Source organism: Geotrypetes seraphini, chromosome 3 (genome assembly GCF_902459505.1).
Source record: "Geotrypetes seraphini chromosome 3, aGeoSer1.1, whole genome shotgun sequence".
NCBI classification, from domain to species: Eukaryota; Metazoa; Chordata; class Amphibia; order Gymnophiona; family Dermophiidae; genus Geotrypetes; species Geotrypetes seraphini.
The window spans coordinates 279,497,715-279,512,083 of NC_047086.1; the positions used below are offsets into that span (position 1 = coordinate 279,497,715).

The 14,369-nt window shown below is 47.6% G+C and overlaps 1 protein-coding gene across 3 annotated transcripts in view; it reads left to right on the forward strand.

Annotated features, from left to right (window-relative positions):
• Positions 1-3,468: 3,468 nt before the first annotated feature.
• EGLN1 (egl-9 family hypoxia inducible factor 1) overlaps positions 3,469-14,369 on the forward strand; it is a 164,414-nt gene continuing 153,513 nt past the window's right edge. For 2 of the 3 annotated variants that reach the window (XM_033938533.1, XM_033938535.1), the window contains exon 1: positions 3,469-4,925. In XM_033938533.1, coding sequence (XP_033794424.1) covers positions 4,071-4,925 — 855 coding nt within the window. In that variant the 5' untranslated portion in view covers positions 3,469-4,070. The remainder of the gene's footprint in view (positions 4,926-14,369) is intronic. The other variant, XM_033938534.1, reaches the window with a different exon arrangement.

A 14,369-nucleotide genomic window follows, 5' to 3' on the forward strand; every position in this document is an offset into this window, starting at 1 on the left:
GAAAAATCTGTCCCTGTCTACCTTTTCTATACCCTTCAGGGTCTTGAAGGTTTCTATCATGTCTCCTCTAAGTCTCCGCTTTTCCAGGGAGAACAGCCCCAGCTTTTTCAGTCTGTCAGTATATGAGAGGTTTTCCATACCATTTATCAGTTTAGTTGCTCTTCTCTGGACTCCCTCAAGTACCGCCATGTCCTTCTTGAGGTACAGCGACCAGTACTGGACACAGTATTCCAGATGCGGGCGCACCATTGCACGATACAGTGGCAGTAGAAATTTTTTCTGTTTGTTATCTGATTTCTGCTTTCTTCATCTTCTCATCATTCTCTTCCTTCCATCCACTGTTTGCCCTCTCTCTACCTCTTCCATATGACATCTGCTCTCTTTCTATGCCTCTTCCAGAAACTGTCTGCCTCTCACTTCCATCTCTCCCTCACCCCCCCCCCAATTGGTGTGGCATCTGTCTTCTTCCCTTCCATTTCTCCCTACCTCCCAGCTGATTTTAGCATCTCTCTCTCCTCCTTTCCTCCCCTCAGATCTGGCATCTGTCTCCTTACTACTCCCAGGTCTAGTATCTGTCTCCTCCCCTTCCCTTGTTCTGGCATCTCTCTCTCTGCTCCCTTCCTCCTATTCTTCCCTGATCCTCCTTCTCAATTTATTTTTTACCTCTGTCTAAACTCTTTATTACCATTCAGTCCTCAATTTCCCTTTTTCATTGTGTCTACCTATAGCTTTCCACCTCTTTCCCTCACCCCTTCCAGTATCTAACTCTACCCTCTTCCCCAATCCAGAATGTACTCTTTTTTTTCTTTCTCCTCCCCACCCCCTACCAAGGTCTGCTCCCCTCTCACCCTCCTTCCATTCAATGTCTGTCCCCCATCCCCCACACTTCCATTAGCGTTTGTACTCTCTCTCCCCCACACTTCCATTCAGCATCTGTCCCCCTCTCTCTCTACCCCTTCTACTGTCCACCCTCTCTCTTCCATATGGCATCTTCCCTCTTTCTATGTCCCTTCAATAAACTGTTTGTCCTGTGCCCCTTCTCTCCTCTGTACATGATTCATTTCAGCTTCACCCCCTCTCCATTTTTCTGTCCCAACCCCTTCCCCTATGCTCTGGCTTCTATCTCTTCTCCTTTCCTTCTTACTCAACCCCATGGCCTGGCATCTCTCTCCTTTCCTTCTACCTCTCCCTCCCCCTCCATGCTCTGGCATCTTCTTTCCTTCCTTTCCCTCTGGTCTGGTATCTGTTGCTTTCCTTCTATCTCGCCCTCCCCCTCGATTACCTAGCATTTTCTCTCCTTCCTTTCTCTCCCTCCCTCCTTCCTTGCCCCTGGTCTGGCATCTGTAGCCTTCCCTTCCTCTCCATGGTCTGGTATCTCCTTTCCTTCCCCTCCCTCCCATGGTCTTGGCATCTCTCTTCTCCTCTCCTTCCCTCTTTCTACCCAATTGGCTGTAACAGGATTTCTCCCCCCCCCTTCCCCGACTTCTGGGTGAGGTGAGGTAGCTTCCCTCCCTTCCACTTCCTCACTGCCCTCTTGCTCACCATCCGCAAGCAAACTGAACTCAGGCCGTGGGACTCTAACACTGCGCACGCCGGCTTCCCTTCTCATCTGAAACAGGAAGTTACGACTTTCCTGTTTTGAAGCCGGCGCATGCAATTCGCCTGGGTTCAGTTTGCTCTAACACTGCATATGCCGGCTTCCCTTATCCTCCCTCCCCCTCATGATGTAACAAGAAGGGAAGCCGGCATGCGCATGCAATTCGCCTGGGTTAAGTTTGCTCTAACACTGCACATGCCGGCTTCCCTTATCCTCCCTCCCCCTCATGACATAATAAGAAGGGAAGCCGGCGTGCGCATGCAATTCGCCTGGGTTCGGTTTGCTCTAACACTGCACATGCCGGCTTCCCTTATCCTCCCCCCCCCTCATGACGTAATAAGAAGGGAAGCCAGCAACACTGCGCGCGCCGGCTTCCCTTCTCATCCAAAACAGGAAGTTACGACTTTCCTGTTTTGAAGCCGGCGCATGCAATTCGCCTGGGTTCAGTTTGCTCTAACACTGCACATGCCAGCTTTCATTATCCTCCCTCCCTCTCATGACGTAACAAGAAGGGAAGCCGGCGTGTGCATGCAATTCGCCTGGGTTCAGTTTGCTCTAACACTGCATACGCCGGCTTCCCTTATTCTCCCTCCCCCTCATGACGTAACAAGAAGGGAAGCCGGCGTGCGCAGTGTTAGAGCAAACTGAACCCAGGCCGAGGGGGCCCTAACACTGTGCGTGCCAGCTTCCCTTCTCAGTCGAAACAGGAATGACATAACTTGCTGTTTCAGATGCGAAAGGAAGCCAGCGCGCGCAGTGTTAGAGCCCCGCAGCCTGGGTTCAGTTCGCTTGCGGGCGGTGGCAAGAGGACAGCGAAGGATTGGAAGGGAGGGAAGCTGACCTCACCAGGCAGTTGGGGGTCCCCTGCCCTGTTTGCTTCCTCCCTGATATTTTTGGGCCCAAGGCATGTGCCTTCTGGGCCTACCCTTTAATCCAGCCCTGCCGACAGAGACTCCAGCCAGGTTGGGCACTGATGCCAGAACCGCCCTGAAGGGGGTGTTACATCATTGTAGCTTACATAAGATTAATAAGGATTCATAACAGTAACATCAAGGATCAGACATATAGAGTTCAAAGTCCTGGATTATAGTGAGAGTAGAAGTAGATGTATGTCTAGTGATTTCCTGAATTGAAGGTAGGAAAAGATCTGTTGCAAGAAGTCTGGAAGGCAATTTCAAATCTTGGGGCCTTGGAACTTGAAGGCAGACTCGAAGAGTGATTTTCCCTGGATTAGATATGATCTATCTATAGAAATGTAAATACTTATACAGTGGCACCCCCATGTGCCCTCCTGTCTGCCCCCCCCTGCTCCTTCTGCACCTCCACACCACACCTGTGCCCTCCCTTCTCACCCTTCCCACCCCTGTACCTTTTTAAATCTTCACCAGTGAGAGCAGCTTCTCTGGCCTGCTGTTCGCGCTGGCATTGGCTTTCCCTCTGTCATCACTTCCTGGCCCCATGATCTGGAAGTGATTTTAGAGGGGGCCAGGCCGGCATGAGCAGCAGGCTAGTTAGAGAAGAGTTTAAAGAGGTATGGGGCAAAGAAGCAAGGGCATGGGGGCAGAGAGATGCCGGCACAGACTGCCCCTCCTCTGTTACTTTGCCACTGTAGAGATAGATAGTTATAGGCTATTTGAAAAATTGCCCAGCTTCTCTACAGGAAAAAAAAATTGCAGGTTCATGATACCTTTTGAGTTTGTGTGAGAGTTAGGATTTATTATTTTGCTAATTGCAGTTGCTCTTTGCTGCCACTAGCCCACCAACTAGCCGGGAGTGAAAACTGGTACCTGAGACATTATACCACAAGATCGGGGTTACACACTTTTTAAGGCATTACCCCCTATGAGAAACAATATTATATGATGAGGCCAACCTGCCATAACAATATATCCGACTCTATTTTATGACAAAACTGAGAGTTTTGTTTTTTTCTGCGTGTCTTAGTATTACCACAGCTTTCGGTACAGTAAGCTCCAGCTGAACCTGAGGTAGTCCAAAGAAACAGCTTAGACAGCGCGCAAGCGCTGCTTCCAACTAGCCGACGGCTGACAGGGCCTCTAACGTAAACAGCGTGTGTGCGAAGAGAGTGGCAAGGTTCACATCAGAGAATGGAGTACGTCTGCACGCTGGGGTACACGTCGGGAGCGAGACAAGGAGCTGCGCGCGGTTATCGGTGGTAGCCTTGGATTTTGCGATGGGAGGGAAAAACGGGTGTAGTCGGCCATGACCCATATTTGAGTAACGGACTGCCAGCTTTAGGCGGAGAGGTTGCCCTGGTCGGAAAGGAGCATTGGTTTCCCCTTCAAGCCTGGTTCTTGTGATTCCCCATTGCGGGCAGGTGGGAGTGAGGCCGTACGGTGGCTACGGACTTAACACGGTTGAACTTGGTTGTGCTTCCGGTTGCATTATTTATTTATTTATTTTCTTTTGGAAAGCGAACGTAAAAGAGGCGCAGGCGGGAGTGAGCGTCACCATGGCCGGGGACAGCGCAGAGCGGGACCGGCAGTACTGCGAGCTCTGCGGCAAGATGGAAGATTTGCTGAGGTGCGGCCGTTGCCGGAGTTCCTTCTATTGCAGCAAAGAGCACCAACGACAAGACTGGAAGAAGCACAAGCTTGTCTGCCGCGGGGCTGTACAGGGCGGACAGTTGGAGCCAACGCCTCGGCCCCCAGCTAAGGACGAAGCGAATAAGCCGCCAGCCCGCGCGACTCGGACCAGCCCCATAGGGACAGCTCATAAAGTACGTGGAGGAGCGGTGGCAGCCGGGCCTGTGGTTCCCTCCAGCGCCCTCGCTTCCACCAACCACCACTCTAGAGCTCCTGCCACCAGGCAGGAAACCGACAGCCCTTCTGATAAAAAAGGGGAGGCGGTGTCCTCTCTGCCGGGAATCCGCGACAAGGATGACAGTCCGGAGATGGGTTTATGCTTGCCGACTAACAAGCAGCCAGAGGGCGATAATAGCGGAGGAGGCGGGAGCAGGCCGAATGGTCAGACCAAGGCGCTGCCCCAAAAATTGGCTCAGGAATATATCAGCCCTTGTATGAACAAGCATGGTATTTGCGTAGTAGATGACTTCCTAGGTAAAGAGGTCGGGGAGAAGATTGTGGAGGAAGTGAAAGCGCTGCATGACTCGGGCAGGTTTACGGACGGTCAACTAGTGAGCCAGAAGAGTGATTCTTCCAAAGACATTAGAGGGGACAAAATCACCTGGGTGGAGGGCAAAGAGCTTGGCTGTGAAACGATCGGTTTGTTGATGAGTAGCATGGACGATCTCATAAGGCACTGCAATGGCAAGCTAGGCAACTTCAGGATTAATGGGAGAACGAAAGTAAGTGGTGTTCTCTAGATTTTGTACACCTGCTTGTGGGGCTCTTTTGCTAAAGTGTGTTATTTTGCTTTTTTCGCTCCACAACACAGGTCATTACTCCAAAGTAGCTGCAAAACAAACCTGGCAAATATTAGGGCATTCCCAGCATTTTGTTCTACAGGTCCTGTGTTAAAATGCTGGTAGTGTGTGGTACCTGCTCACAATGCCAGGTGTACTGTGGGGATGATGTGTAAAACAATAGAATGACTTTAACCTGGTTTTACTGTGGGTTTAATTCAACCTGGGTATTAACTGACACACATTACTATTAACTGCATTTAAATGTATGTTAAAGTGGTCATGTGGTATTCAATGGTCAAACTTAAAAACAAATTTGCACCTGTGCTGTGCACAGTAAACTTTTTGCCAGGACTGGTTGGGAGGAGCAGTGTCTAGTAGCACTCTTCTTTTCCCTCCAGCCTGTGTGCCTTGCCTCAGACTATTTTATGCATCAGCCCTGGCCCTACACAAACACTCCCCTCCCCTGTCTCCAGATAAAAAATAGCCCACCCCTCCCCTTCTCTAATATATAACAAAAAAAAAATGCCCTGGTGGTCTAGCCCTCCAGCTGCTTTGATGGCCTGATGTGACCTGACTCCTCCTTCCCCTAATATAAAAAAAAAAAAAAAAAAAAGTCATGATGTTCTAATGGCTCCACACAATAAAAGGAGAAAAAAACTCCGCACCAAAACCAAGGTAAGCAAAAAAATAGCAGAAAAGACCAGACCATCAAGCTGGGAAATACACTTAATGAAACTAGAAATTGGACCCAACACAGACTGTGTTTCGGCTACAGAGCCTGCATCAGTCCAAATAATTCTTAAGATATTCCACTCATCAGTTGACAGAGAAGTAGTATATAACAAACTAGTTTTGATGAGTCTTCACAGCCACAAACGAGGACATAGATGTCGTCAATGGCCTAGATTCACTAACCCTCCAAACCGTGTGCGATCCGTTTGCATGCAGGCCGATGAATTCACTAAAGATCTGGATGCAAATGGGGACGATCATTAATATGCCCCCTACCCACGGCCAGGATCACTAGACAGCGATCCCCGTTTATACGCACACCCTGACAGTAGTGACAGGTGAAGCAGCCTCCTGTCACTGCTGTCAGTGCTCAGCCCCGATCTCTCCTGCCTGCCCTGCTCTGCCCTGATCTCTCTTGCCTGCTCGCCGGACTCTCCTGCTCTCTGCTGCCATTCCCTGCAGTGCAAGCCTGTGGTTTTAAAGTGGGCCTGCACTGTGGGAAACGGCGGCAGAGAGCAGGAGAGTCCGGTGAGCAGGCAAGAGAGATCGGGGCAGAGCAAGATAGGCAGGAGAGCCTACACTAGCCCCACACACCGGCCCTGCCGGACACCCCCAGGCCCCGATCTCTCCTGCCTGCCCTGCTCTGCCCCAATCTCTCCCTCGGCTCGGTACGGCCCCGGCACCAAAAAGTTGGGAGCAGGAGGGGTCCTCAGTCCCCCCTGCGCCTAGGCCTCCCACCCCCCGACCCAGCCCTGGTTGGCCTAGGGCAGGGGTGTCCAATGTCGGTCCTCGAGGGCCGCAGTCCAGTCGGATTTTCAGGATTTCCCCAATGAATATACATGAGGTCTATTTGCATGCACTGCTTCCATTGTATGCTAATAGATCTTATGCATATTCATTGGGGAAATCCTGAAAACCCGACTGGATTGCGGCCCTCGAGGACCGACATTGGACACCCCTGGCCTAGGGGGTCGGGCCTGGCCCACCCACCCTGGTACCTTTAAAATAGTTGGGAGCAGGAGGGGTCCCCGGTCCCTCCTGCTCCTTGTGACAAGGCTCCCGAAGGCTTCCTCCATCTTCGGGAGTTGGAGGGGGTGCCTGGACCCTCCTACTCCTACGCCAATCTTCGGGAGCAGGAGGAAAGTCCTCCCGCTCCTGCTCCTCTGTCCGGCTGCCACCCAATAGTGGCCTTAGGCCCTGCCCTGGTGCATCATCTGATGCACAGGGAGGGGCCTAAGGCACTGATTGGCTGAGGCGCCTCGGGCTCCTCCCTGGGAGGAGCCTGAGGTGCCTTAGTCAGTCAGTGCCTTAGGCCCCTCCACGTGCATCAGATGATGCGCCGGGATGGGGCCTAAGGCCGCTATTGGGCGGCGGGAGGACTTTCCTCCTGCTCCCGAAGATTGGCGTAAGAGCAGGAGGGTCCGGGCACCCCTCCTGCTTCCGAAGATGGAGGAAGCCTTCGGGAGCCTTGTCGCAAGGAGCAGGAGGGACCAGGCACCTCTCCTGCTCCCAGCTATTGTAAAGGTACCAGGGTGAGTGGGCCGGGCCCAACCGCCTGGGCCGACCAGGGTTAGCCGGGGGGTGGGAGGCCTAGGAGCAGGAGGGACTGAGCACCTCTCCTGCTCCCAACTTTTTGATGCCGGAGGTGGGTGGGCCATGCCGGGAGGGAGGACATGAGCCGTGCCGGGAAGGGGCGAGTGCCGTGCCGTGCCGGTCGCGGGGAGGGAAGGGAGGGCGAGGACCATGCCGGTCAGGGGTGGAGGGTGGCCATGCTTGGGGGGGTGTGTGGGGGTACATTTTTTTGACAGGCCTGCCTGTCTTTTATTAATTTTTTTTTTTTATGGGGCAGATATTTTGCATGTGTAACACACGCAAAATATCTGTGCCATGGAAATAAATGAATAAAAAAGACAGGCAGGCCTGTCAAAAAACCTGCAGACCTAACGGTAACTCAATTACTGACAGGTCTGCAGCAATCGGGTTTGCTAATAGCAAAACCCAATTCAAAATAGCTAAGCATTTGTTAGTGAATCAATCGCTTGGCTATTTTGCATGTGGTTTTGCTAATTTGCATGGGAGGATCGCTATAGGCTTTAGTGAATGGGGTTGGAGTGAAATTTGGTCGCAAAGGGCTCACAAACCGATCGGTATATGATCGGTTTGCTTAGTGCAGGGGTAGGCAATTCCAGTCCTCGAGAGCCGGAGCCAGGTCAGGTTTTCAGGATAACCACAATGAATATGTATGAGAGAGATTTGCATTCACTGCCTCCTTGAGATGCAAATCTATCTCATGCGTATTTATTGTGGATATCCTGAAAACCTGACCTGACCTGGCTCTGGCTCTTGAGGACTGGAATTGCCTACCTCTGGTTTAACATAGTAACACAGTAGATGACAGCAGATAAAGACCCGAATGGTCCATCCAGTCTGCAAAACCTGATTCGATTTAAATTTTTTTTATTTTTTTCTTAGCTCTACCCGGTACTGTGCTTGGGTTCCAACTGCCAAAATCTCTGTTAAAACCTACTCCAGCCCATCTACACCCTCCCAGCCACTGAAGCCCTCCCCAGCCCATCCCCCACCAAATGGCCATACACAGACACAGACCGTGCAAGTCTGCCCAGTACTGGCCTTCGTTCAATATTTAATATTATTTTCTGATTCTAGATCCTCTTGTGTTCATCCCATGCTTCTTTGAACTCAGTCACAGTTTTACTCTCCATCACCTCTCTCGGGAGCGCATTCCAGGCATCCACCACCCTCTCCGTAAAGTAGAATTTCCTAACATTGCCTTTGAATCTACCACCCCTCAACCTCAAATTATGTCCTCTGGTTTTACCATTTTCCTTTTAGTGAATCTAGCCCCTTTGTTGATGGTGTCTGTATCATCGTTTGTGGCTGTGAAGACTTTTTATTAAGTCCGGTTTGTTGGGTTCTACTAATCAGTTGATTGAGAAGTAGTATATCTCTGTAGCTGCAATACAGTCTATCTTGGATCTGGTTCTAGTTCCACTTTACATGAGTATTTCATCAAAGTGTATTTCTCAGCTTGACTGTCTGGTCTTCACTGCTATTTTTGCTGATCTAGTAGCTCCCCCAAATCCCTGGTAGTCTAGCAGGTCCCATACCTGATGCCTACTTACTCCTGTCTCTGAGATTAGCCATCTGCAAAATGGCAGTGCCCTGTCCCATGCAATGCATTCTTGCCTGATGCATCCCAGTATGCACTGTATGAAATGGGGCAATCCCATTTTATGTATGATGGTGCCCAGAGGCATGAGCAAGTGGTCATCGTTCCTGCTTCATTTGTGGTACAGAGTTGGAAAGGGGCTAGGCTGTAAGGGAATTTTGGGGATAGAGGAATATAGCTAGGCTATAAGGAAATTTGGGGGATAGAGAGGAGGGAGGGAGAGGATTACTAGACTACCTGGGAATTTGTGTATGGAAGGGAGGATGGGAGCTAGGGGTCTATCGCCAAGTCATTTTTTAATATTACGAGATGGGGTTTAGATTGTGAGGGGTCTCGGAGGTCAGGGCATTTTTTAATGTTAGAAGGAAGGGGTCATGCATATGGAGCGGGTGGGTGTCACTAGACACCAGGGTTATGTCAGGGACAGGGGAAGAGGTGTCAGTTTGGCAGTAAAGAGCTGAATGCATGCTGCATCATGCTTTGTGTGTGTGGTCTTTTCTTTGGTTTTTTTTTGGCAACTTTCTTGTTAGTGCCTGAGCTAATCACTACTTAGGCACTGACAGGAAAGTTAACACCTAGGCTCTAATTCTATGGATGGTGCCTAACTTCTAGGCGCTGTTGAGCACAATTGTCAGTCACCTGCTAGGTTCCATTTATAGAATTGTGCCTAAGTGGTCTTAGATGCCAGTAGGCATTGAATCCTTAGGCACACTGCCATTTAGGCCAGGGTTTACTTGGCCTAAATGAGTGTGCCTAAGTCTAACCACGCCCAAACTCTGCCTCTAACTTGCAGGTAGACATCTCAATGTAGGCATCTACTGACTAGCCAATTAACATTTTAATGTTTTTTTAATTGTATTTTCTTAATGGCGCTTTCTATTTTCAGCTCCCTTTAAGTTAGTAGGTGCCTAGGCGCTGATCTAGGTGCTTACCTTTAGGTGCCATTTATAGAATCTGGGCCTTAGTGCTAAGCCGCAAATTATTGTTGTAGTTTTAACGGCATTAATTTGCTTGCTCATTAGTTTATGATACTAATTTCATAGTAGAGTGAAGAAATTATTACGAACCTTTGAACATCAGCTTCTTACCCCCTCTTACTAAGGTGCACTAACCGATTAGCGCGTGCTAATCGCTAAAGTGTCTATAGACTAACATGCACGTGTTAGCGTTTAGTACGCGCTAATTGGTTAGCACACCTTAGTAAAAGAGGATCTTAGTGTCTCCTATTTAGAAGATGAAAGTGGACTTGTGCTAACTGCAGAAGTGCTTGATAATGCTTGGTATTTGCTGCGTGCTATCTGCAAAATGCCTGGAATGCCCATTCTCTGCCTATGCCTCATTCCTAATACAAGAAGTAATTAATGCACAGTTTAGGCCTCCCTTTACAAAGCTGCGCTGCTGAGTGCTGTGTGGCAAATGCTCCAATGTCCATTCATTTCCTATGGACGGCGGAGCATTTACCATGCTGCCCTGCCCTGCAGGCTTTTGTAAAAGGGGTTAGTAAATATGAGAAAAGGTCTGTGTTTGTAATTTTATTTGCTTAAAAGAGTGTCTATGATATGGTTAGTCAGTTTTGCATAATCTGTTTATATGTTTTTGCAACATAAGCAGTTCTTTTACTACTTCTACCAGTGTTGTCATTTTGGGGGGAAACATCTTTTATTTACATAATTTAATGTGTGTGCTTTTTCCTTTTTTTGATTGAGAACAAAATTGGACTATTTTAAAATACTTTCTTGTGTTTCTGATTTTGTCATGTAGTAGTAAATGATTTGTGGCTCTAATGTTTTATTAAATCACAATTTAAAAAGTTGTTTGAAATGTTTAAGCAGTAAAACACCAGAGGATGGGTGTTATAAAAGGCAAAGGCTAGAAAGATCTTCAAGCATCTGTTGTGCTATACTGAAAAATGTGAAAGGGAATTCTGTTTTATAATTACATCTTCTTTATATTTCTCCTATTTGTTTTAGTGTATTTACAGGTAGTTATAGAGGAGATGCAGTATTTTTAGGTTAAAGCAGTTCGTTAGATTAGAATGGTAAGAGATAAATTATCATAATTTGTTTATTACTAACAAGATAAAGAGTTCAGGAAACATGAATTAACATAGGCCCAGATGTACAGCTCCTCCTGATGATGGCCCCTTCCCAGTGCATCCTGGGATGCACTGAGAAGGCAGGATGCGCCATGAAGGGAAGGCCTGCTGTTTTGAAGAGGTAAGCCTGCCTGTAGGAAGGAGTGGGCATCCCTCCTGCCAATCCTCAAAAAAAAAAAAGGTAAAGGGGGTGGGGAGTTGGTGGGGATCTTGATCTACTGATTTTAAAAAAATATGGGGGCAGGAGAAGGGAAACCTGGCATGACTCTCTTGGTCGCTCTTCTTTGAACCTTTTCTAGTTCAGCTATATCTTTCTTGAGATAAGGTGACCAGAATTGAATGCAGTACTCCAGGTGAAGTCGCACCATGGAGCAATACAGAGTAGTGGTGTACCAAGGAGGGGGGGGGGGCGGCCCACCCCGCCCCGGGTGCAAGGCCCGAGGGGGTGTACAGCTGGCCACTTACCGGGGAAAGGCTGCCATTGCCGTCATCGCGCCGAATTCTCCCTCCCTGCTTCTTTTCCCTGAGCCGAGCAACTCTAGCCGTCCAACGTCAATTCTGACGTCGGAGAGGACGTTCTGGGCCAGCCAATCGCTGCCTGGCTGGCCCGGAACATCCTCTCCGACGTTAGAATTGACGTCGGGCAGCCAGAGTTGGTCGGAAAAGAAGGAGGGCGAATTTGGCGCCGGCCTGTTTCCGATGGCCAGTGGCAGCCTTTCCCCGGCGGTGGTGGCAGCATGGTGATGGTAGCGGCGGTGGCATGGGGAGGGAAGGGAGAAGAAAGAAAGGGGGGGGGGAGCCAGAAAGAAAGCAAGGGGGGGGGACAGGGATCCAGAAAGGAAGAAAGGGGGCAGGGTGAAAGAAAAAAATGAGGCATGGGGAAAGAGAAAGACAGACATAGAGAAAGAAAGAGGGCATGGAGAGAGGAAGAAAGAAGGGGGCAGGGTGAAAGAAAGAAATGGGGCATGGAGAGAGAGAGAGAGAAAGACAGACATACAGAAAGAAAGGGGGCATAGAGAGAAAGAAGGGGACAGGATGAAACAAAGAAAAAGTTGGGGGAGGGAATGAGGTCTGGAGGAGAGGAAGCATACAGGAGGCTGAAAGAAGGGAAGAAATATTGGATGAACATAAGAACATAAGAAGCGCCATCTCCGGATCAGACCTTCGGTCCATCAAGTCCGGCGATCCGCACACGCGGAGGCCCTGCTAGGTATACACCTGGCTTATTTTATAGCCAACCATATCTTTATATGCCTCTCTCAAGGAGATATGCATCTAGTTTGCTTTTGAAGCCTAGGACTGTCGATTCCGCAATAATCTCCCCTGGGAGAGTATTCCAGATGTCAACCACTCTCTGTGTGAAGCAGAACTTCCTGATATTAGTCCTGAACTTGCCCCCCCTTAGCTTCATTTCATGTCCTCTTGTCCGTGTCAAATTGCACAGTCATAAGAATAAAGTGCAATCAGAAACTGATGAAATTACCAAACAAAGGTAGGAAAAATGATTTTATTTTCAATTTAGTGATCAAAATGTGTCCATTTTGAAAATTTATATATGCTGTCTATATTTTGCACTATGGTCCCCTTTTACTAAACTGCAATAGCAGTTTTTAGTACAGGGAGCGTCGAGAGCAGCGTGGGGCATTCAACGCAGCTCCCTGTGCTAAAAAACGCTATCGCGGTTTAATAAAAAGGGAGGGGGTTTATTTGTCTATTTTTGTATAGCTGTCTATTTTTGTATAGCTGTTACTGAGGTGACATTGCATAAAGTCATCTGCCTTGATCTCTTTGAAAACCCGCGGAATATAAATGATAATTAACATTTTCTCTGCGTACAATGTGCTTTGTGTTTTTAAAATTTTATTGTTGGTAGATCACTTTGACTTGGCCACGAAGGTAACGGGGAGGGAGGCAGGGGAGCTGCTGAAAGACATCTAGTAATCCTTGCAGGCTTGACTGCAGGGAATTATTTTTGTAAAATCATGTTTTGTTATGTGACTGGCATTATTTAGACTTTAATTTCTATGAATGAATAGAATGAAAATGATATAAAATTACTTGCTTGTTTTTATGTGTGTGCGCTGAAGGAAAGTGGAAAGAGAGTGGGCTGAGGACGCTGAAGGGAAATGGGGAAGAGAGAGTGGGGAGAAGACGCTGATTTATAAATTGACAATTGTACAGAATATTGTTTCTTTTTATACTTTAATATAATAAGTTCAATATAAAACAATTCAAGGCTTGTGTGGATGGAATCAGGTGGTTTGTGGAGATGAGGACCGAGCTTACAGGGATTAGTCCAATAAAATGGTATTTTCATATTTCTCATTATTTGTTTTATTTTTATTTGTTAATTTGTAAAGTGGTGATTGTTATGTATCAGTTTTTCAAATTTACATCTACTGTCTTTATATTTTGCACAGTATTAGAGGACATGCATTACTGTTTTTGTGGTGTTGTGGTGTTGCATTGTATGCAGAGTCTGGTTTCTTGACAGTTCAGTTTAACTTTTGTCTACATATTTCTATTTTTAGTTTGTGATTATTCCATATTGGGCAAAGGTGTATCTGTCTGTGTATATGAAAGGGACATGGCTTTCTGATAGCATCGACTGTACTGGATCAATTGACTGTGCAGGATCTGGTTTGTTTAGTTTTACAATGTATGTGTTGGTGTTCTAGTGCTCACTGCAGTGTTTAAGATGCTGCCTTTTCCTAGGTACACTCTTGTTGTGCGATATGTAGATTGTTACTAAAAATCATATTTTTCATATAGATGGGGGGAGGTGTCAAAAAATGATGGACCCCGGGTGTCACATATGCTAGGTACGCCACTGATACAGAGGCATTGTAACATTATTTGTGCTACCTTTTTTTTGTCTAATGATTTTTTTATTTTTCTAATCATCTTGTTCTCTGTCTGCTTTCGTATCCCTCTGTCTGTATTCTTAATTCTGTTTTCAGGACCTCCTGTTCATTTGCTCTTTTATTCTTTCTTAAGTTTCTGCATCGATCTTTGATGCGGATTTTTCACATACAGCTTTTTTCTATTTTTCTGCTGTCTCAAAATCTATCTATCTAATTTTCCATCTCATTCCACTTCAGCTCCCTGGGGTTGTGGGTTCAAACCCTGCCCTGCTCCTTGTGACCCTGGGCAAAACACTCGGTCCTCCATAGCCCCAGGTAAATTAAATAGATTGTGAGCCCACAGGGACAGATAGTGAAAATGCTTGAGTACCTGATTGTAAAACCGCTTAGATAACCTTGATATAAATACCTAATAAACTTAAAACTTGATATGTCTTTAAAAACCGGCAGTTGGGGTTATTCTTTGCCTTAAATAATGGGCCTTAGCATAGTGTTCTTCAACC